The sequence below is a fragment of the Fundulus heteroclitus genome, chromosome 3 (assembly GCF_011125445.2).
Source record: "Fundulus heteroclitus isolate FHET01 chromosome 3, MU-UCD_Fhet_4.1, whole genome shotgun sequence".
Taxonomy (NCBI): Eukaryota; Metazoa; Chordata; class Actinopteri; order Cyprinodontiformes; family Fundulidae; genus Fundulus; species Fundulus heteroclitus.
The window spans coordinates 28,251,661-28,276,220 of NC_046363.1; the positions used below are offsets into that span (position 1 = coordinate 28,251,661).

At 39.1% G+C, this 24,560-nt stretch overlaps 1 protein-coding gene and 1 long non-coding RNA gene across 2 annotated transcripts; one reads left to right on the forward strand and one right to left on the reverse strand.

Annotated features, from left to right (window-relative positions):
* Positions 1–40: 40 nt before the first annotated feature.
* LOC118562635 lies at positions 41–24,046 on the forward strand. Its single transcript, XR_004930704.1, has 3 exons — positions 41–101; positions 17,482–17,727; positions 23,221–24,046. It is a non-coding gene; the product is annotated as an uncharacterized LOC118562635 (long non-coding RNA).
* arhgef5 (Rho guanine nucleotide exchange factor (GEF) 5) lies at positions 1,447–17,618 on the reverse strand. The gene is made up of 15 exons (XM_012875124.3): positions 17,109–17,618; positions 13,876–16,565; positions 12,651–12,696; positions 12,421–12,467; positions 10,463–10,833; positions 8,519–8,679; positions 8,210–8,362; positions 7,986–8,115; positions 7,820–7,894; positions 7,624–7,716; positions 5,220–5,362; positions 4,887–5,036; positions 4,724–4,794; positions 3,084–3,188; positions 1,447–2,071 (listed from the first exon to the last, which is right to left on the reverse strand). The coding sequence occupies exons 2-15, from the start codon at positions 16,553–16,555 to the stop codon at positions 1,929–1,931; spliced, it is 4,368 nt and encodes a 1,455-aa protein (XP_012730578.2). The 5' UTR covers positions 16,556–16,565; positions 17,109–17,618; the 3' UTR covers positions 1,447–1,928.
* Positions 24,047–24,560: the final 514 nt, after the last annotated feature.

Genomic DNA, 24,560 nt, shown 5'->3' on the forward strand with positions numbered 1-24,560 from the left:
TTTTCCTTAACTGGCACGAAGGCAGAACCAGTGGCAGATCCTGGAAACCGAGCCAAGACGAGCGAGAAACCAAGTTCGCTGACATCCCTCAGGCAAGCTACGTGCGTGGCGTGTACCATTCTTTTTCATTATTGTATGCACGGATCACAGTTTGTTCTGTACACACAGCTCCTGTAGAAACTAACCGGAAAAAGTGGAAAGCAAATACTACATTCTTCACTCTTTCTAACTTCGCATATATTTTAATTGGGATTTTTATTGTGATAGACCAAGGAAAAGTATCATAAATGCGACGTGAAAGGAAAATCATACATGGTTTTCAAATAGTTTTACAAAACTCTATGTGTGCTGTCCATTTGCATTCAGCCCCCTTCACTCCGATACTTCTATATACAATCACTGAGCAACCAACTACCTTTAAGTCACCTAATTGGCAAAAAGGTTTCACCCATAGGTAATTAATTAGCCTACAAATGTTTTGTGAATTCCTGGTTTGTTAGAAATATTAGCGAACAGAGTCATGAAGGCCAATGAATACAGCAAACAGATCAGGGATAAAGTTGTATACAACTTTAAATAATGGTTACACACAGCTGAGGTGCAAGAATCTGCTGGCACAACTATTAGTCCTACGCTCCACAAATCAGGCCTTATTGAAATGTGGAGGGGGGGGGGGGTCTGTTTTTGTAAGAAAGCCATCGGAAGCCTATGTAGAATACAGCAAATGTGCAAGGTTCCCTGGTCAGAGGATTCCATGATAACTTTTTTTAAGGCCTACATGTGAATTGCTATGTGTGATAGAAAACTGACTGCTCAACACCCTAAATCCTGGCATCACAGTGCTGGCGCCAGGATCATGATGCAGTGATGCTTTTCTCAAGGAGAACCAGACTGATGGAAGGGGCAGAATAAAAGCCTGTTAGAAAACCTGCTAGGGATTCAACTTAAAAGAAGGGCAACACCAGAGCTACACCTGAATTGTTTAGATAAAAGCATATTCAAGTGTTAGAATTACCCATTTCAAGTCTCAATCTAAAGCCAATTGAAAATCCGAGCTAGGACCTCACTAAGATTTAGCTATTTTGCAAAAAAAATAATAAAAAATTAACAAAATTGTCCATTTCGAAATGTGACAAGCTAGTGGCATATCCATAATACTTGCAGTTTTCATTATAGCCTGTGGTTCTACAAAACATTCACATGGGAGGGCTGCATAAAAATACAAAAAAAAAAAAAAAGGTTTTATGAATACTTTTGGAGAGCACTGTATTTGAGTCAATAAAAACAGTGAAAAATATACTTTTCAATTTCCATTTTATTTTACATATGGTGAAAGCCCACAGTTCAATATCAATGCATTTTTAAGGATCAGATGTTTTTTTACACAGATTAATTGAAATGTTTTGTTCAAACTCATTGAACTGTAATCAAAAATGCATAACTGGATTTGTTTTTCCTTTAAAAAACTTTTATTTTTTCGGTCATCATATACACAAACAAGTATTCACTTGCCAAAATATTTCTTATAGAAAAGGAAATAGAAAGCAACAACACTTAAAATGTCTGTTTACACTGGAAACTTCAATGTCAGCAAAGTACTTTGCACTGAATAGTAAATCATTGAGAGTATAAAAAGCGAATGGCTCCCCGGCCCTTTTATTGTTATTCCACATAGTGAAACCTAATTCGACACTTTGATGGATTCTTCTGGCTTTTTTTTAGCCAATGCACTGTTGTGAGAAGTTAACGAAGACAAATGTCTCGAGATCAGAATAACCTTTTGTTGCCATGTTGGTTCATACAACAAGGAATTTGACTCCGGTTCCGCTTTGCTCTCAGTGAAGAGATTTTTCAGTAGTAAGATGCACACAGCCAAGAAACTTGCTGTCAGAACGTCCCTCAGCCCACTGCCACACTGAGCATCGTGCTCAGACAGCAGCCGTGGCCTGTGTCAGCGTGAGAGCATCCGACAGGTTGCGCTTCTTGACGGCGTCGTTACTTATGGCTTTCAAGTGGGATTTGGGCACCCACCCGAAATGTAGGTCAGGCAGCCTGGTCCCCTGCACCCAATCTATAAAGAAAAACAATTGAATGTGAACAAATCGGACACTTACTTCTAATTTACAGTTCTGTGAAGAAGTATTTGCTTGCTTGGAGATTTTTTATTTTTTTATTTTTTTTGGTGGGGGGGGGGGTCATTAGCCACGGTCAGGCTTCATTACTGCTCAACCTGTACAATCAGGAGATCCCTGGAGTAGAACCCTAACCCTATGATTATTATTAAAAGATCTCAAAATGTAACATGTCAAGCCTGAGCTAGAGAAACAAAGCCATATACATTTGGAGAAGGTCTGGAAACGTCTAGGAAGCCATTTGTTAGGGTTTTTTTTTTTGGACTACAGGAGCCAAAGTGAGAGCTAGTCTCCACAATTTAAGGAAACACAGAACAGTGGTAGACTTCTAGGAGTAAAAAAAGAAAAAGAAAAAAACTTCTAGGAGTGGCTAACCTAGTAAAATTACTCCAAGAGCTCTTCTTAACTCATCCAGGAGGTCACAAAATAACCCATAACAATATCTAAAGCACAATAGAGCTCACTCATCTCTGTTAAATTCAGTTTTGATGATTTAACAGTAAGAAAAAATAAATTAAAGAAGACAAAAATGGTTTTCATGGCAGAGATCCAAGAACATTAGGCTTTTAATCTCAATAGGTCCTTTCTGGTTAAATAAAGTAATAATATTAATTAACCCCAAAACTTTTAGCTTATTAATCTGTGGACTCACAGGAGTGAAATTAACTATTCCAGAGAAAAAGAACGTCATACAGTCAAACACGGTGGTGGCAGTGTGATGGTCGGGGCTAATTTGGTGCTTCAAGATTTGGCTAACTCTTTCCACATAGGGCCAAGTTGGTTTGGACAGCATTTCATTCATTTTTCTGATGATATATATGTTTAATGATCTGAGAAATTACAAATACTTTTTTCACATTAATGTATGCACATATCTTTACCATCTTAAAATGCGGTTGTCATCAAACATTGCAAATCATCAATATGGGGGTAAAAAAAAAATTATCTTACTATCAGCGCTGTCCTGGTGAACCAGAATAACATCAGCTTTTTCCATAGACAGCTCATCCGGCTGCTGGGCAACGTAAGCTCTGATACACTGCATCTGTGCTGACGCTAAACAAAAAGCAAAGAAATATTGTTAAACTGGTGGACATACAGTTTGGAGTTACTATGAATAATCCTCCACAATTCTTTAGAGTTCTGACTTGGACCGTTTGACATGATAACGTGCTTAATAAGCATTCTCTAGTCTGCTTTAGGTTCTGCTTGTTTTTTTCAAATGTGTTTTTGTCATCATACTCTATTATTATAATAATAGACCAGCAGAATTCACGCCCTGACAGACCCAGTTCTAAACAGAAAGACAGGTAAAGTGTTGTTGGTTGAGTCAGTTTTTTGTGCAATTAAAAATAAAATAAATAAAACCTTTGTGGTCTCTATGTTGAAAATCTCCATTTATGACACTATATACAATAATAATAATAATAATAATAATTATTATTATTATTATTATTATTATTATTATTATTATTATTATTATTATTATTATTATTATTGGCACAATTGTATTAATCTTCTATTATTCCATACCAAGAAACTACTGTTTATCCACTAGAGGGCAGTAAAATGCAAAGGATATAGTTGCTGGGCATAAGTGGATTTTCATGAACATTATTTATTTGACTAATTTGGGCGAAGCAGGGTTACATAAGATTAGTAAGATTATTGATGTAAAGTAATGTACTAACAATGGTAAACGTTTTTCAATCTATGAAGCTGTCAGTGGATAATTTTTTGCTTGCCAGTAGATACAGTTCATTTACCCCTTAAATGGGTGTTTCTTTACATCACGTTTTATTTTCATTCACTGGCTTTTTTATGCAAAATGTTTGTTAAATTGCCAATTAAAAAATTAAAAAATTGAAATTACATATGAAATTATGTAGCGTCACCTTGTGAATGTTCTCATTAAATTTGGATTTGTGTTTCAGTGAGGCTTGTTTGTCAGTTTAAAACTATCTTTTAAAACAACAATCCCTAAGTAAAAATGTTTTTTTTTATTAGTTTGTGTCTCTGCTCTGTCTTCTGTAACCCCAGTCGGTCGAGGCAGATGACCGTTCATACTGAGCCCGGTTCTGCCGGAGGTTTTTCCTTCCCGTTAATGGGTGGTTTTTCTTCCCACTGTCGCTTCATGCTTGCTCAGTATGAGGGATTGCAGCAAAGCCATGTACAATGCAGATGACTCTTCCTGTGGCTCTACGCTTCCCCAGGAGTGAATGCTGCTTGTCGGGACTTTGATGCAATCAACTGGTTTCCTTATATAGGACATTTTTGACCAATCTGTATAATCTGACCCAATCTGTATAATATGATTGAACTTGACTTTGTAAAGTGCCTTGAGATGACATGTTTCATGATTTGGCGCTATATAAATAAAATTGAATTGAATTGAATTGAATAGTTTGATGTCATATTTAACGAAAATAAAGGCTTAAAAACCATTGTTATTGAAGAACTGTAACGATTATAACTAATATTTTTCGCTTAGTGAACTGAGTTACTGAAATAAATTAACCTTTCAATAATATTCTAGTTTGTTGAGATTCACCAATAACTGATGTACAAATACAGATATTGTTAATACTTACATTCCCATGCAGAAAAATCAACTGCAGGTTGGGTCCTGGAGAGGGCAGATAACCAGCGTAGCTTGTCACTCCTGATAGGAAAAAAAAACGTTGAGAAAACGTGTTAATTAACAATCTTTAATGGTGTGAAAGCCAAGCAGAAATCCTTTGGGCTGTCTCTTACTGTGTCTCAGTCCTTAGCAGAAGGGACCTCTGCGACATGTGTAAGCGGAAGCTGTTCTCCTGTCCAGAGAACAGCTTCCGTTTGACAGTGAAGTCCTCTGTGCGCAGCTCCTCTACAGGACAGTGGTCAATGACGGTAAATCTCCCGCCTCTGCAAAATGCACACAGCAAACACACAAATGACACAAGTGAGGCAGCGGAAGACAAAGGATGTGATAAGACCAAACAGATGACGAACGCAGACAGCAGATATGAGGGGAAAACAGGATACAGCAGATGGTAATGGTGACACGATGTGATGGTAACACAAATTAACCTCTTTTTGCTGACTCACTCTTTTTGTAGGGAGACTAGCAAGTAGTCATTGAAGAGATGTAAGTAAATGGTTCTCTCTGATTTCTTTAGAGAGAAATCCATCAGTTCAGCGACGGGACCTTCTCGTATCAGCCGCCGTTTCTGACTGATTAGAGGAAGAGTCTGAAACACAGCCGGAAAACAGAAGGAAGCCGTTAAATTAGTTGGTCACCAATTAAACATCTGCTTAATAATGGTGTCTTTATTTTAGACAATCAGCTCTCATTTACACTGGCTAAGTCTTTATAGTGTGTGACTAGGTGTTGTAATGTGTCCAGTAAACATTTAAACCTTTCTTGCATCAAACAGAACCAAACAAAATAGTTAACATGCCAAGTTACTATAGAGAAACTGACCAACTAAATAGCAAAAAAAGTTAAGCTCCCAGAAAGAATAAAGTTCAATTTTAGAAGAATTTGTTACAATAATGATACTAAAATCCACTATAAAAGGGAGTTTAGTGGGTTAGTAATTATTAGCCATTAAAATTGTCAACATTTTACTAAATAATATTATTGGTATGTATGTATGTATGTATGTATGTATGTATGTATGTATGTATGTATGTATGTATGTATGTATGTATGTATGTATGTATGTATGTTAGTAAAATTTCAATTAGGGTTGGATTCCAAAAAATCTCTCCTACTTATATCTATTTGATTAGAATTTTGATTAGAATTTAACTTATTATTTTCATTTGTTACGTGAGTTGTCCGGGAGAGAACAGTAAGGCTAATAAATGTATTGGGCTATGAAGGAACAATCCAAAAGAGGTTAAAGAAATTAAAACAACTTATTTTGTTTCCAGGAAGCTTGTCTGGAGTAGTTTAGAGTTCCAAGCTTAGACCTGCAGGCCTCATTGGAGCTTAGATTCACATGTAAATTCACCTGGAACAGATCGCCCCTCACAATGGAGAGTCGTTAGAGTCATCGTTTGCCTGGCTCACAGGAGGAATGTTGTGATCACATGTGTGGAGGTGTGAATTGGGGTAAAGCTTGGCAGGAATAAAAATCTCTTTCAATGACCTGCACAGTAGGTGTGGTTGTCAGGATAATTGTTTACATGCAAATTGTCGGAATACATTTTGAAAGTTTGCATTCTGCTTTAACTAGAGTGGTAATGCTAATCAAACGTGCAAGCTAGCTGGATGTCCTAACCTTTAAAAAGTTTGTATTCAACTTTAGCTAGAATAGCACCAGTGCTAATGCTAAACTACTTCTGTTAGTCTATAAATCCCTGGCTTAGCACTAAAATACATTACAGACTTGTCAGTTTATCAACCCTCCAGACTGGTCTTCTGGCTAAAATATTACTCTGCATTTAGTTTTTAATGTTCTTGTCTGGAAAGAAACTCTTAGAAGACATGTGCTGAAACCCCGAGTTCCTATAAATCATGGTTAAAAACTATTTGTTTAGAGTTGCATTTTGATGTTAAGTTTCCTATTGAACTGTAGTAATTATCTGAAACATCATCAGATTAATTTTGTAGTCTAACTTATCTTAATTCTACTGAAATGTACTTTCCTCTATGTTTTTTTTTCTTATGCTGTCGATGTGCAGCACTTTTAACTGTCTTGTTACTTAAATGTGCTTTGCAAATAAACAAGAAGATAGCAAACGTCCTTTAACACCCGGTCCTGTCTAGCTTTGCTGCCTGCAACACATCACTCGACTCCACTACTTGCATCCCCTGGTTCCTCTATAATGTGTGCATGACTCTTGTAAATGGAATAATTTCAATACCCAGGACTAAATTCATCACTAAATTACACAGAGGTGACTGTGGCTCAGTGGGTGGAGCAGTCGTCTGGCAATTGGAAAGTTGTGGATTTGATTTTCACTTTTTCACAGCACATTTGGCAACTGAGGCCCAGTAGGAAGTTGCCTTGCAATAGGAAGGTTGTGGGTTTGATTTCAGCGTCCCCCTACCACATTTCAATGTGCTCCATGGGCAAGGCACTAAACCCCAAGTTGCCTACTGATGTGCGTACCGGTGTATGAATGAGTGCGCGTTAGAGAGTGCGATTGGGTGAAAGTGGCTATTTTGTAAAGCCTTTTGAGTGGTCGGTATAACTAGAAAAGCTATAGAAATTCAGTCCAATTTAGTCCGTTTACTTTTGTAAGACACGTCACCTGAAGCTGCCTACAGATCTATGTGTAGCTGTAAGAGCTGGATGAATTAGACTCTAGTTTAAAAAGCATTTTAAATGTTCAGTATGATTGGAACGCGGTATATAGGTTCAGTATATTCATTATGAAGCCTAACCTTTCTTGTCAGCTAGAGTAACCGTGATCAGTTAACAAAAAACAAGTGATGGGGGGAAAAAAACATGCATATAATTAAGAAAAAATCTGGATCCAGCTGTTAGACTTTGCTCACCTTGCAGTCTACAAATTCCACTCTGCCACTAAGAGACACCAAAGACTCGATGCTTTTCATCTGAGTGATGCTGTCATTGCTCTCTTGAATTATCTAAAGCAGAAAGAAAAACAAAAAAACAAAGACATCTGTGCTCATGTTCTGTAATGTAAAATTGTGTGGGTAAAGATACTGTGAAAAGAAAGAGTCTCTGTACCTTCTCTAAACGTCTTAACGCTTTGATAGTGTTTTCCGCCTCCACCGTTCCAGGAGTTGTTCTTTTTAGAATATTCTGGAAGGTAAAAGCATGTGGATGAGACAAAAAAAAAAAAAGGAAAACATCTGTATCGGGTGTAGCCCAAAAATCACTGATGTTTGTTTACCTGGACCAGCAGCTTAATTCTGGTGATTCTTTGGAAGGGAAGCACCAGGAAGGAACGGAGAGGAAGCCTCTGACATACAGTACTCCTCTCCAAGTTGTCCACAAGTCGCTTGAAGTTAGGATTGTCATTCCTAAATGCAGCACAGATCATATGACATTATTTGACCTTACAGAGTAAAGTCTAGTTCAAAACCAGGAAACTGAACGATAGATCAAAGTTTTTACATGAGTCGCTGGTAGGTGGCGTCCTGATACGACTGGTTGGTGAGGTAGGGCACATAAACCTTTTTGAAGCGGGGACAATGCTGAGCAATTATGTCACATACTGTAAAGTGCAAAACATCCAATTCCATGCGTTCCTCCAGCTTTGTTAAAAATCTGAAACCGATAATTATAAAATTAATATTTTGCAGTGATTTTCTGTCCACAAGCAAAGAGCATGCACAACCAATATAGTGCGTGCTTCACAGTTTAATGCAACGAAACGTAGATGGATGTAAAATTTGACCTGCGACAGCGTTCAAAATATCTGACCTGCGGCTGATGGCCCGAACTTCAGTCAGACGGGAGAACAGCCAGTTCTTGTCCTGATTGGTCAACAGCTTGTCTAGCTCGCTGGACTTGACGAAGTGTTCAACAACTATGTCCAAACTTCTGCAGTAGGAGGCCTCTGAGGTCACCACTTCAAATCTCACCTAGGGTTCAAAAGGAAAATGAAAAAAAGGACCTACCATACAACTGTTTAAGAGAAGTAAAGGACGGCAAATATTTGCATAACTAGTTTTTAATTCGCAGCACTTGAAAACTGAGATTTATTGACCTTGTTTTGAAAGTTATTTGGAAAAGCTTTCACAATCAGAAAATTGCAACTCTGAGTAATGCAATTAAACATTCTGACTAGTGATCCTACCAATAAAACAGAAGATCGGTTGGAGGGTTATTCTGCAATGTGGCAAGTCTGCGTAATTTGTGTGAATTCAGGAGTTTGAGGTGTGGTGCAACAAGTATGAGCAAGCACAAGGAAGTGAATCCTACAACGAAAATAAGCAGAGTCCACAATTGCTGCAGGAGCACAAAAGCATTTCAGCGTGAACAATAAATAGGTAAAGCACGAAAGAGCAAAACATATAACTATTTATCATTTTAAGTTTCCCCGAGAGCAACGTTTGTATTGTTACCTTTCATCTAAATGATGTGTAAATTGTAAATGTGTAAAGGCTACATTTGGACAGGGCAGATGGAGCTATTTTGATAAGTTAGAACATCTTTTCACAGTTAATTTATTTCAGTAATTCAATACTATACTATATAGATTTATTAGACCCAGGCTGATATTATTCAAATGCAGAAAGGATATCTCCTCTGGTTCAGAAGGGCTTGTAACACAACTATTGCAGAACCTCATTTCCTGGAAATGGTTTGTGGTAGTTCCAGCTTTAGTCAACACATAGTGAATTTTCCACAAACTACTGAAAAGTCTTTGCTTCACAATCACCTCATTGCTGTGGTTATCCCTGTTGTTTGACAACCAAATTCTAAAAGGAGGGTCTCTTAGACATTTTTAAATACGCAGCATTCTCTATGATTGTGTAAGGCATACCATGGCATGTACTTATTTGTATATATGCATGTGAAATATTCATTCATGTTTCCATTAATTTTTTATTGAGCTTATGAAAAATTCTCATTATGCTACATTTCATTATTATCTATTATCCACAGTCATCAAAATAACCATAAGATAAACACCTTAAATATATTGTGTTTAATGTATAAAATTCACAATTTGAATTATATTACTAAACCAAATCAATTTTAGTCGCAATAGTAAGATTTATCTATAAGGAAACAGAACAATAATAGTTTAAAAGACCAGGAAACAATCATTTTGAGAAATCCACAAGTTTTTTTAAAGCAGCTCTAGTGGCAAAACTAGAAGTTAATTTTTTTCTAGGTCACAAAATCTGACCTTGATAAAAAGAAGTGGGCAGGCGGGAAATACAATCGTAAGCGAAAGGACAACGTCCAATGCTTGGTTGCGTCACTCTACTTATGGTAATTTGTTGAACGGGTTGCTGAATGCGCAAAAAAAAAAAGTTACATTTTAAACATATTTGTCTGATCTAGATAAGGGGAAGGATTCGTGAGCCTGAGAGTCTTCATTGAAAAAGACACAGACGTAGATCTGGGAGTTTCCAGTCTGTTTCTTGTAAATTTCTAGACACTGACGACTAGATTTGCTCTCATGATAATATCCTAAATAGTAATACTTATACTTGAACAAGTCAAAATATTACAACAATCTAAAGAGAGAGTAAAACCATTTGCAAAAGTAAAGATAATCATTAACTGCGTCATGAAGACTGATTAGACTCAAACAAGCTCAAGACTCAAGGGAAAGAGTGTTATCTGCTCTACACAAGGAGACTTGTACCATCAAGTGTTGAGCACATCCTTTATGTGTAGCAAGATATTTACCTCCTGCAGTCGCCTCTGATCTTCTGAGAGCTTCTCCAGCTCAGGGGTATTCCTAACGCTAGGCAGGTCCCGCCACAGCGCTGACTGCGTGAGTGAGAGAGTCAGACTTGGGGAGGAGGCTCTGCGTTCACACCTAGGGTGCTCAGGAACAGACAACGTCGTCTGGGCAGTGCTGAGGGATCCCGTGTGGGACAGGGAGTGAGGGTGTGGGACAGACGGTAAGGGAGGAAGGGGTCTGCGGGCAGGTATAGGTGACGCCAAGGGTGACCGGCTGTTACCCTCGCAGGGTGAGATGGAATCGGAGCGAGACTGACGCAGGATCTCAAAATTCTGCGACTCCTCGTTGTACTGCTGGTAGAGCGGGGGACGATCTGAGGGAAAGGGAGGAAGCAGAGGGAGTAAGATAGGCATAGAGAGATACAGAAATGCTGACACCAATGTATCCTTTAAGCACATTTAGATTTACTGTAATCTTTTAATTTATAGTAATCTCTTAACATGTTTCTTCTGACTTCAAATAATAAACAATGGCCGCTATTGCATGAATGACCTACTTACTTCCGGCCCACAAAATACCTTTTCATATAACACTTATAAGAGACATTGAGAATTAAAATTATCCGTTGTTCTAGACGGAGATTTCAACAATATTTTGGCTATCATGGCTGGACAGTCGTCCTTGTCCCATATTTGTTGTGTAAATCCAAAGTGGACCTAATGCCAGGAATCCATTAAAAATGTTGTTTACTGTGTGTTTCACACCTAGAATAAATGTTTTAGAAATCTCCAAATGTGTTTTCTTTGTTAAATGCTATGCGATCCAACTGACGTCTGACCGGTATACGCGTGCGATTTAGAGTAAGCGATGCTCTCCGGAGTCTACAGAGACCAAGACTTAATCATTTTATTTAGCACCAGGTCATAAACTGTGGCTAAAAAAAACAACAATGTTAATGCATATGTAAATTGGTATTATGCAACAATGCATAATACCAATTTACATAGCGTTCATCTTATGACGTACAGCCATGGCCAAAGAGCCATATTAACAATTATTAAAAAAATCAAAAACAGAAAAGAAAAAGAAGCACAGGAAATATTGTTTGGAAAGATCAAGCAAGACTCCTGACTTGAATCCAACAGAGAATCTATCGAGAGACCTGAGCTTTAGTTTAGGGTGATGGCAAGGAGCCCTTCCAACATCAAAAACTTGCAGCTCATCACAAAAAAATAAAATAAAAATCATATTCAAAACTACCAGTGGAGACATGCAAAAGGCTTATGTGTAACTATGAGAAGCGTTTGATTGCTAAAATGTCAGTAAACGATTGTTGAGGAAGGTAAAATCATTTTTGGCAAACATTAAGTGTTACAAATTTATATAGCTAATTTTCTCATACGTATCGGAATGCAAAGTCACAGCCGCAGCTGAACACTTGCTGAAACCTGCAGAGGCTTGCACAAATTCATTTATATACAGATCAAGCACAAACACATTCTCGCAGGAGCCATGTGTACCAGTAGACGGCAAACTGCTCCCATGTCAGATTGTTTAAAGCATGAGTTTACAAAGCAGTATGAGCTGAACAGTAAACTGACACAGATTTGCCTTCGCTTGTGTATGTGGGTGAAAATTTCACACTGACTCGAAGTGATTAAGGGATAAACACGGGGCTCGTATTTACACAGAAATGACTCACGCTCTGAGGGGAAATGCTCAACAGTGTCACAGTTTCCGTGATTACAAGGAGATCTGATGTGATCTGCAGACCTGTCTGGACGCCGCAAGTTTTCTGTAATCCAAAATCTGCAGATTTACGCTAAAGAATCCGTCGACAGAAATTAAACTTTAAGAGTAATTTTGGACCGGAGTGTTCTTCTAAGTATCGCGACAGAGATTTGCTCACAAAACGCATGAAATCAGTGAATGAAATCAAAACTGAAGCTGAGATACTCACTGTAAAAGCTTGATTTCCTAGTCAGTCTACATCCCTTTAAAGCATTTCTGTAATTGAAGACATAAAAGAAAACATGAAAAACACATAAAGCCTACATTAGAAAGCAGCAAATTCAAGACTTCAGAAATAATTAATGCAAGGTTTAAAATTGTTAGTCATTACTTTTGTTAATTGGTTGTTAATTGGTACAAATATAATTTAATTAATCATTTATTTGTCATTATACTCACCGTAGTTCCCCCTCTCCCAAACTTTTGCTCCGAATGTCATTATCATCTAGAATAATAAAATATTCATTTTTAGCCGGACTAAAAAACAGCATTTTAGATAATTTAAGAGAGCTTCAAAATCAAAAATAAATACAAAATAAATATGTAATAAATATGAAATAAGTTAAAATAAATTAAAATTAAATTAGATTAACGTCTTTACAGAGCTCATGCAACTCTTCTGAAGAGATCCTTGATGTTTTGCCCCTTTTAAACCACACCTGGAGCTCTCCCCACCTCCGGTAATTTCCACCCACTGATTTTCATCACAACACTGTGACACAGTTTCCAAGCACTCCATTTCTACATTGCACAGGAAGCTTAAACACGGCAAGAAGCAGATGACAGTTTTGAGATTATGATTGCCGTGGCAGGAGGTGGATGTCATTCGAAGTAGAAAAGCAAAAGTAGAAGCCACAAGAAGGCTCTGGTTAAAGATTTTAGGAAATAAAAATGTGTGTTGTGTTGATTTTTAAATTGGGTAAGAATCTATTATTTAAGGCTTTGTGTTATGCAACCAATCATGCATACGGAGTGACAGAAATGAAACTGATTCTGCAGCTTTCTAAAACAATTAATGGATTGGAGTAGATGTTTCCAGTTTTCCCCAGTCGGTATTCTGTCTTTACCTGTGGGAGAAAATATTTTGGTTCTGCGACCTCTTCCAACACTTTCTTCCTCTTCTTCTTCTTCTCCCTCCACATCTACACATTATTTTTTCCGTCTCTCTTTGGTCTTACGGATCCCAATTCTTCGTAAGCGCATTTCAGGACCAAAATCTAAAAAACTGGAGGACCTCTTTGCAATCACCTCTCTAATGTCTATCATCCTGTCTCCTAGTTTTTCTTCTAACTTTTGCCCCCTTTCATCCATCACCTTCCAGCACTTGCCCACTCCATAGACAGTCAAGAGTTCAGACTTGGAGTGATAATTGAGAATGGGACTCCGGCTAGGCTTGTAGAGAGTGGTGCTCACATTTAGATGCACATCCACCTCCTTTTCTTTGCCTGCTTTTTCTAACTTTGCTAGATCTGCCCTCCCTGAAAGAGCTGCTCCAGTCCACTGCTCCACCATTTCATTTTTCTTCCCTCCTGTGTTTAACAGTGTGTCAGAGTGAGTGTATGCGTTCCAACATGCATAACTGTAATCTGGTCAGCATGCATGTTGCCTTGAGTCTGCCCCATACCTTTGTAATCAAAGTCGTCCTCCTCCTCCTCTTCCTCCTGCTCTGTCTCTGATAGATGATCGTCTGTGGTTAGAGTCAGAGCAGGTAAGCGCTTGCAAGCAGCCTCCTCTTGATGTTTGTTGTCCTCTGCCTGCTTGACGCTCTGGTTTTCTGCCACCTCCATGTATGGGTCCTCACTCTCTCCAGAGTGTCCGAGGATCTCACGACACACACTTTTGGCCCATTTAATGTGGGGTGGTTTGGAATACCGTTTGGTCGCCTCAGAATCGCTCCATGTCCTGCCCAGTTCAATCCGAAGTGCCTCCACCTCCTCTGGACTCATTGCCTGAGCGTCTATCTCTTGTAGGAAAGATTCAATTTTCTCTAAACTACCACGAGGAGAAAGATCCGCACGGGAGTTAGTTGGACTACGATCCCCCTTTCTTTGATTCTTCTCTCTCCATTCTGCAATGAGTCTTTCAGTCTTAGAGTCTCTTTTCTTACCCCACATGTTAGTGGGCTGTGAATCATTTCTCATTATCTCTTCAACTTCTATGTCTTGAAGGTCCACCAGTGTGACATAGCCAACGTCTCCCTCAGCTGGGTCTTCTGAATTGAGGTACTCCCCCATTTGAGCGCTGTAGCCATTTCCTGTGCCCTGACTGTCAATAAGCGGTTGCATGTTCCTTCTGCTTGGTGTCGGTGGCAGGTTGTGCTGGGGTTTACATTTGTCCACATGACCACGCTCATGGTGAGCAACTGTTTCTGCTCCTCCCATATCTTCATCTTGTGACAGTGACAACTCACTGCTTTCTGAGCGGGAAGACGTTTGCCCAACCACACCGAAGGACTTTTGTACCCTCCCTTGCTGCTCCACATTAATCACTTCCTCCTTCCCTGCTCTAGATTCCTCTACCCTTTTGTTTGAATTTTCTAGTTTACTCAATTTCTCACGATTCCTAGACTTCTGCTCCCTCTCATCCCCAACACTGCCATCACTTCCCCCTCTACTCCCAGAGTCGCTTGCATCCTCTTCCTCTGTGCCACTCTCACGGGTGTTATTCAACAAATGTTCTCTCCTCCAGCGTTCCTCTGTTCTTTCACCACTGTCAGACAGCTGTTCCCTCCAGATTTCATCCTCATCTCCCTCAGAGTCCTCACTGTTATCTCTCCTCTCTAAATGCCTTTTACTCTGGGTCTTGTTCCTCTCATCTTGATCCTCGTGTAACAGCCGCACATCTCTCTCCCCTCCTGTCTGTGACTTTATATCTCTTTCATCTACTCTTCTCCCGTCTTTGTACTTTGGTTGTGTCTTGCCCCTGTGAGGCTCTAACCACATCTGTGTCTTGTCTGAGGCACAAGGTGTAATTTCATCTCTGCCTAACGTCTCGTTTCTTGCAAGTTGCATTTCACTTTTCTCACCTGCTTGCCCTGGATCTATTTGGAGTATCTTTGTAACACTCCCCTCTTTTCTTTGTTCCCTATCAAAGTCTTTTTTGTACCTTATCTTGCCATCCCCCTCGCTGCTCCTCTCTCTGCTGCGCTGGGCTCGAGGTGGTACCTGAGGAAAAGAATCGCTCATGGACCTGTTACCCCTGCCTGCCCTTCCATCTTCATGCCTTTTTTTTCTATCCCTGTCTCTTCTCTCATTTCTGTATCGATCATCATCCCTCCTGCCATCACTTCCGATCTCTCCCAATCCTTCCTTCTCTCTCTCCACGGACTTCACTTCTGTCCTACCATCTCTGCGCCTGTCATCCATTTCTCTTGTCTTGTACCTTTCTTCTCTACATTTCTCCTGGTATCCATCTTGATCCCTGTCCCGTGGTGTTCTTCTCTTGTGAAACTCCTCACCCCTGCTGAAAGGAATCCCCTCCTCTCTATCTCTGTCCCTCATTCGTTCCCTTCTCTCCGACTTTTTCTCATCAACATCTCCTTCACTTCTGGCATCTCTCCTTGGCGTTCTCTCTCTCCTTTCTGAGTGGACCTCTCTTTCTGGCGTCCTTTGTGGAGAATATCTTCTGTACTCCCTGATATCCTTGACAGGTCTGAGCGTTTCACATGTCCTTGCTGCATCTCTAGCTCTGCTATCCCATGAATCAGCTGCCCTCTCTTGAAATTCAACACCGGACACCTTATATCTTTCCCTCTTTTGTGTTCTGATATCTTCTGGTGGTCTTCTTTCTTCATTTGCTGTGCTTTTGATCTCCACTCTCTCTTTTACTTGGTGCCTCCATCTTTCCATCTCCCAGTCATCAATGGTTTCTCTTCTGGGCCGGTCCCTCTGCCTCCTTTCTCCTCCTTCCTCTCCCATCATTCTCCTGCCATGATCCCTGTCTCCCTTTCCTACTCTGGGAACGGTATCACTGTATTGTTTTCCTTTTTTCCCTACTTTTTCAGCCTGTGTCCTCTCTGCAGATGACTGTGGCTTGCCGTGTTTAGCCATGCCATGGGCTTGCCTCCGCTCTCCATCTCTCCACTCTCTTTCTCCCTCTCTGACACAGGGAGCTCTGTCTCTCTCTGATGGTTGGGCAAAGCCGTCCATTTCTCCAACCCTCATTTTGCCGCTTGTTTTCTCGGTTTCGGTTTCCTTACTCCTGGTTTTATTTTGATTGTTTTCTCCTCGGTGGAAGATTCCCCTCATTCCTGATAGAGGACTGTGGTCCCGAGAGAATTTTTCACCAGAAAGAAGCTTGTCCATTGTCGATAGTCTAGAAAGAGTGTCACAAATGTTAAAGATGGCCCTTTTGGTTTCTATTGCATCATACATTCATGAGCCTAGAACAAGGTAGTGGTCGTCAGTTTAAATATTACAATTTCAAACATCATTGCAGATTAAACATTCAGGAGCAGGTCAAATCAAGGGCATTCAGAATTACTGCAAAAAATTACAAAATGGTGTTTCAGTTTACTAAAAAGCTGCTTTTAGTTTGCTTGCTAATCTTTTACACATCAAATGGGTGAACTTTCTTTAAATTTCTGCTCTTTTACTTCAATCTAAATGTCATTCGACAGCCAGTTCAACAGAAGAAATTGAAGATGTGTTCTAGAGTGAGAAGGAGTACACCCTTTAACAGTTCAGTACGAAAGCAGCACCGTCCTGCAAGAAATGCAGCATACCACAAGCCTATCAGGGAGCACGGGCCTGTGACACATAGGCAAGGCATGTAGCACTCAAACTAAAGCTGAAATAGGTCTAAAATCGGTCTTCAAGATGCAGACAGAAGTGAAGAAGAATATTACAGTAAACTCACCTGAAGGTGTGCCTTGGGGAGATGTGGTCTATCTCCTTTGCTTCAGCTCAGCCCAAAAGCACCGGATTGCACAACATATACTCTTTCCTTGTGCTGACATTATCAGGATGACGGAGCAATTGTCTGCTTGTTTTTCCAAATAAATCCAAACAGCTTTCAGTCTCTTTTTTTTGTTTCTTCCTCGGTTGCTAGTACTCTTCTGAAAGTTTCATGTTTACGCCTGAATTCTCCTTTCTTTTTTCCTTCTTGCTGCCTCTCGCTGTCTCTCGCTGTCTCTCCCCCCACCTCCCCTCCTTCCTCAAATTCCCAAACAAGTCTCAACAGATTGACACTTATCTCTTCCCTCCCCTTTGTCTCTGTCTTGTCCTCACAGTTGCTGTGGCATTCCACAAGGAGACCTCTCGCAGGCAAAAATCCTTTGAGTCCAATAATGCTGCCCCCTGTACGTGTGGACCCCCACCTCCGGCAACAAAACAAAACAAAAACAAGCTCAGGAACCTCTCCTCTCTGCTGCCCCGCTCTTCTCTCACAAGATACAGGAAGTACACCTCCTTGGCATGTCTCGTTGATTGGTAGAAACTGAGTGGCCGGGTGTGTCTCCCAAGCACGCCTAGTCAAGGTAAGGGTTGTGATAATACAAGGAGGGCAGGGGGAGGGGAGGAAGAAAGTGAAGGGTTGGAGAATACACACACGCACACACACTGCTGGAAAACTCACAGAAGGCCAGAAAAGAAAAAGTTAATTACTCCTATACTCCCTCCAGAGGTTGAGCATGAGGGAAAGAAGGGGAAACAAAACCCTTTTTTTCATTTTCCTTAAAAAGCAAAACAAAAAAACAGATGAAGCAATCACAAAGGGAGGCAGAAAAGGAGGGGCAGCGTGCAAGGGTGACAGTAAATGACTTGTGTAACAGTGGCTGTAATGATTTGGCAGCCATAGAACTTCAAAGATTTGAAGCGTTATGAATTAACTGTATTGATGGCAATGAGACTCAAATAAGTGGCTTATTTATTTATTATTTTCTGCTGACTCTTATTCAGAGTGCATGAAAAAGTATTCTTACCCCACATTTTCTCAGCAAATAAGTTGAAGCTCAGTTGGATTGAATGGAAAACAGCAATGTTTCAAGTCTTGCCAAAAGACTCCTAATTGGATTTATGTGAACTTTGACTAGGCCATTCTAATACATGAATATTCTTTCATTTAATCCGTTCCATCTTAGCTCTGGTTGTAAGTTTAGGTTCAAAGGACAATGGTCTTTGACCCTAAACCTCAAGTCTCTGTCAACTTTCTTCCAGGTTTGCATTGTATTCCGCTTGATTGATCTTCTCATCATCGCTGGCTGGCTTCCCTGTCCCTGTCCCTGAAATGCGAAAAATTCCCACAGCATGATGCTTTCACCACCATGTTTCACAGTCTGGTTGGTGTGTTCAGCGTGAAGAGGACTGTTAGTTTTCCTCCACATAGGCCTTTAGAGTTTTGTGTATAGGCTTAAAAAGTGTGACTGTGGTCTCATCTGACTGGAGGAACCTATCCACAAGTTTGCTGCATCTCCTACATGACTTGTGGAAAACTGCAAATTGCAGTTTTTAAGACTTTAAGAACAACAATTAGAATCAGAATCAAGTGTATTGCCAAGTAGGTTTGCACTTACAAGGAATTTGACTTGGTCAATCTAGCTATTTGTCAATAAACCTTGCAGCTTCTTCAGAGTTATTATGGTCCTCTAGGCTGCTTTTCTGGTTACTGATGCCTTATATGCCAATCATAAGCTTAGGTGGATGGCTTTATCTTGGTATGTTTGCAGTTGCCTACTACTCTTGGTTTATGGATGATTGGTTGCAATTTGAGAAATATGTAAAGCTTGGTGTATATTTTTCTTAATGATCTAACCATGATTTAAATGGTAAATGGCTTGTACTTGTATAGCGCTTTAACTAGTCCACTGACCCCAAAGTGCTTTACACTACAATCAGTCATTTACCCATTCATGCACACATTCACACCCTGGCGGTGGTGAGCTATGTTAGTAGCCACAGCTGCCCTGGGGCAGGCTGACTGAGGCGAGGCTGCATACACCGGCACCACCAGACCTTCTGACCACTGCCAGCAGGCAATTCGGGTAAAGTGTCTTGCCCAAGGATGTAATGACTGAGATGGTTGGAGCGGGGGATCGAACCAGCAACCCACAAATTGCATGACGAACTTGCTAACTTGGTTGCCCCACAGTTTACACTTCTGATCAACTTTACATCCCTAATGTGCCTGCTGCATGCCTCCAAAACTCTTGAGGCCCTCACAGAAATTGTTTGCAATAATCTTTTTAAAGGGTATTGGAGTAAAGTGGGCTGAATCCATATGGATGCCAAATGTTTCACATTTTTTATTATCACACATTTTTTCAGCCATCTAACCTTATTATTCCATTTCATAATTTTGCCCTACTTTGTGTTCATCTATTAATTGAAGTCTCCATAAAACACACACATTATTTATGGTCATGTCACAGAATGTGAAAAGGTTCCAGAAGCATAAATATTTTTACAAGGCAATATATTTGCATTAATTTTTTTCAAAGACATGTAATTAGTTACATCTAAAGAAAATATTGATAACAGTTTCATGCTTCAGGACAGGTATAAGGTACAAGAGCTGATTATGGGTTTCTGTAATCTAGTTGATAGCTCTGTTGAGTTGCACTGTATTCTCCTGTTGAGTGTTTCTTAAGCTTTGTGCAGATTACTTTTTGTAATCAGTAACGTATTTACAGAAGTTGTCACTGCTTTACTTTATCCGTGTCCAGAGTTTGCTGTTAAAAGAATGCCAGTGCTTGAATCATCCTTGCAACTATTGTCCTAATATCTGCTGTTTGGACTGATATTCACCAGACAACACCTAACAGACCGAGAGTTATTTATTAAACATTAATTAAGTTAAAACCATGCGTAACGGCACAAGTATTTACTGGTTCCTCCACCGGCCAAATAACGTGCAACACCTTACTCAGTATTGAAAGTGCCGAAATCTAAAATCAAATTAATATTTCTTAAATATTAATATATCTAATGAAATTGTAATAAACACGTGAAATTAAAAATATCTACAGTATTTTAAATTATCCACAATTGCATCAAATGCAAAGTTTTCTATCATTTAAAAAAATAACTGTATGTTAAAATCCTATGCATTTGTTGTAATACAACAGTGATATTTTATTTTTAATAAATTACTTTACTTGTGTAATCATTATATGTCAATATGGATATAAGACTGTCACTAAAACAGACCAGTGGTAGCTCCACCCACTGGCTTTGATGGGTAAGGCAAATTGAAACCATTTCCTCATCTAATTGAACACAGTACTAAAGAAATAATTACTGAAAATACTTGGCTAAATGGCTTAATTAATGTCAATTTTATTGATCATTTTAATTTAATTCCACCACGTTTAATTAATTGAGAAATATTAAACCAATTTTAATTTTATGTAAATTAGCACATTTATTTGTTTGTTAGTCCAAAATAGGTGATTAAATATTTGAGTTTAAAGTTTACTATCTTGCTTGAATTGATACTTTAACATCTGAACTCCTAATATTAAAAAGGCCTCTGACATATTTTTTTTAATGTATATTATGTTGTTTATTTTCTTTACAAACCATATGTCAGTTATATTTTCCTAATGATTGTGACACAACTATGTAAAATAAACCAAAAGAAAGTTTCTGAAAGGTATTTATTATCAACCTATTATGGGTTAAATTTAATCATTCAAACTTCTGCTTTGTTTGAACTAAACACCGTAAGATAAACTGAGTAGAGAATGGCACCAGGTAGTATCTAATGCAAATAACCTGCTATTTATTTGTGAGTGATAAGTTCAGGGTCTGTGTCTCTCCTTGTTAATCCTGTCATTTAAAACCGATCTTGTAGTTTGCAAAGTGGGTGCAGCTGCAGCATGACTAAATCAAAAACGGGACGGCTACTGTTTCCGCCTGATTAAAATCCAAACAAGTTAAAAGGTGGTCTTGTGTTCAGATCTACGCTGATAAGAGGGCACCAGGAGGTACAACTTACTAGAAAACAAGCTTTGTTTTTCACCTTGCTGACAAACTGAAAAGGTGCTGATGCAACTGGAAACAGTAAACTGGTCATACTGGTATCGGCTTTGAAAGGCTTAAAAGTAAATTGCCAAGTACTCATTCAAAGACACACACAGAGCCTTGCGCAAGCATCCTAGAGAAGAACTGGCTGCTGCGATTCCTGATCTTAAAGACGTTGTTTGCTCTCAAATGCTCTTTAAGAACCCCCTGAGGCCATCAAAGAACAGTTGGATTTACATTGAGATTAAAGAATGGGTGGAATTTTTTGACTCTTCAGATTATTTCTGAAGACAGTTGTTTTCACTGGATATAAGAGCAAAGGAGGCTGAATCCAAGTGTATGCCACACTATTCAGATTTATATCTGTAAAAAGTGTGAAAGCTCTCAATTATTTTTCTTCTCCTTCACTGTCATAAACCTGTTTGTGTCTGCCTATCACAAAAAAAAAAAAAAATATGCCAATGCGTTTAAATTCTGGTTTGAAACATGACAAAATGTAATGTGCCGCAAATAAATATAATTTTACCAGCAGTTGTTTCAGTGCAAGACGTTTTAGTTCCATCTCACTTTCAGTGTCATCAAGGTATATTCAGAGGGGGTTCGCTCATACAGCATTTTAAAATTTACACTGGTGGAAATGTTTGGAGCACCGCATTTCTGGGTAGTGTAGTTGTAAAAAAAAAAAAAAAAAAAAACTCATTAGGTCATCATTTCAGAACATATTTTAAGACATGATTCTAAAAGTGGAAAAAGATATATATATATAAGTGCTGGGTTGCATAAATACTTGGAAATGAATAACACCATAGTAGTAAGCATGACCATTAGGAAACAAACTTTTTGTAAATATAAGCCCTCTTGAAAAGACTTCAGTTGAATTAAAATAATGTTTATTCCTCCCAGATGATGCTCCTGAGATCTTCAAAACATACAGTGTTTATTAAATGCTTTAAGAAGTTGTTTATAGAAGTGTCTGGACACATATCTTACATCGCTAAATTAGAACTCAGTAGGCTTTAAAATTAGTGCGTTCTGGTGCTCCTTTGATTATTACATGCAGGGTAAACTTCAGCGTAAAAGCTCGCTCCAGCCAGAAACAGCTTATCCAAACAAAGTGGTTTCAAAAACAAAAGAAATGATCTGTCAGTGAAATAAAACTTTAATTACCTATCCCCAACAGTCATTGGGCGTGGGTGAAATACACCCTTGACAGATCGCCAGTCTATTACAGAGTAACACAGAGACATAAACAACCATGCACCCCCACACACACTGCTAAGCGAAATCAATTAATCTAACATGTTTTAAAACTGTGGGAATAAGCCAGAGTACCCAGAGAGAACCCATGCATGCACAGGGAGAACGTCCAAACTCCATACAGCAGGACATCGGGCTGGGATTTGACCTTCTTCCTCCAAGGCAACAGTGCAACCTACTGGGCCACCTTGCAGCCCACTGTTTAAATCCTCAAAATATATTATTTATGTTTAAAATAATCTCTTTCTGTAAATTATGAAATTAGAACTCAATGATTGGCACATTGGCATCAACAGATAAGAGACTGCTCAGTATATTTCACACCTTAATAATAATTTTAAATAGATAAACCAAAATCGCTCACACAACTGGCAGATTTGAATCTTCTTTTTTAATATGATGTTAAACCAAGAAGTTTGTTCTGGATAATAAATTAAACGGGAATCTCTACAGAACAATATAAATTAAATTAAAGCTTAGAAAATAAAACGTTTTGGTTTTATTTACATTAGAAAGAAAGGGTCATGTCGTTAATGCGTTAATAATCCATCTGTTTCCAGGCTGGCTTTCTAATACACTGAGTTGATCCAAAACTTTCCAGGATGTGCTTTGTCTTTCGGGACTTTCCCTTTCAGGAGTTGCCACACCGAGCGATCCGTCTTCATCTAACTCTGTCTCCTTCATGTTCTTCTCACTCACCAAATACCTTTATGTTTTCTTTTCCATTAATCTCCTCTTTGCTCTTCCTCTAGGCCTCCTGCCTGGCAGTTTCAGCCTCAGCCTCCTTCTACTGATTTGCTCACCATTCCTTCTCTATGCATGTCCAAATAATCTCAGTCTGGCCTCTCTGGCTCTGTCTCTAAAACACTTAACATGAGCTGCCCCTCTGATGAACTCATTCCTGATCCGACCCATCCTCATCATCACTCCCGAAGGGAACCTCAACATCTTCATCTCTGCCACCTCCAGCTCTGCCTCCTCCTCAGTGCCTCTGTCTCTAAACCAGACGACATTGCTGGTCTCACCGCCTTTCCTTCATTCTCGCTATAACTCTTTCATCACACAACACACCTGACACTTTCCTCCGCCTGTTCAAACCTGCTTAGACACGTTTTTTTCGCCTCTTTTCCGGGATGTCGGTGCGCCACCTAAAAATGTGAATTTTACAACAAGTCAGTGTCATTTTTTTTCTTTTAGCCATTTCATACGTAAACAAAATCCAGAACTGTGTTTATCTGGAGAGTGATGTTAGAAGACAGCTACAGCAGAAAGCGCAGAAAGCATGGAAAAAGCTCTGATAAGAATCTTCTTGGAAAAACATTCTGGTGAATAGTTGTTTTCTCAGAAGACGGTGAGCTAGCTTGTAGCAGTGAGATCCTGGAAGTTTTACCCAGACTTTTGGTGGCTCTTAGCCTAATTGTGGCTAAAGGAGAACTTTAAAAGTAAAAAAAGTCAGAACAAGAACTAAAGCAAAAGTTCTGTGTGCATCAGTGTTTATGTGCTGCAATAACTGGGCTCTGTTATGTTATGATCATAATCTGCCTTACTTCATTATGGTGATGTACTAAAAATACATTAAATGTGTTTTTAAAGCCGTGTGTGAAGCTGTGTGTGTGTGTGTGGGGGGGTCTTACTATGCTACTGAGAATGTTCTGATTTCCTGGTCTACAGGATTATAGCTGTTACCACGGAACAAATACAAATCATTAAAAAATCATTAAAAAACCCACCCGCCAACATTTAGTTTGCACAAGGATAACTATTTAAAGTAAAACAATTTTTTTTATTAAATTGTGAACCTGTGTGTGTGTGTGTGTGTGTGGGGGGGGGGGGGGGGGTACTATGCTACTGAGAATGTTCTGATTTCCTGATCTACAGGATTATAGCTGTTACCACGGAACAAATACAAATAATAAAAAAATCCATCCGCCAACATTTAGTTTGCACGAGGATAACTATCTAAAATAAAATAAAAAAATTTAATTAAATTGTGAGCCAAATGTGAAAAAACACTAACCTCTTTTATTTAAGGGCAGTGATGTCACAGAGTGAAGAATATGCTTTTAAAGGTGTTGTTCCATGTTTTTCATTA

Bases quoted from the DNA above. Each gene is read 5' to 3' on its own strand.
- arhgef5 (XM_012875124.3), bottom strand. From the start codon at position 16,555: ATGGACAAGCTTCTTTCTGGTGAAAAATTCTCTCGGGACCACAGTCCT. The intron at 12,468-12,650 runs GTGAGTATAATG...CTTCAATTACAG, and splicing joins TTGGGAGAGGGGGAACTACG to AAATGCTTTAAAGGGATGTA. The intron at 5,037-5,219 runs GTGAGTCAGCAA...TGCATTTTGCAG, and splicing joins CTAGTCTCCCTACAAAAAGA to AGGCGGGAGATTTACCGTCA.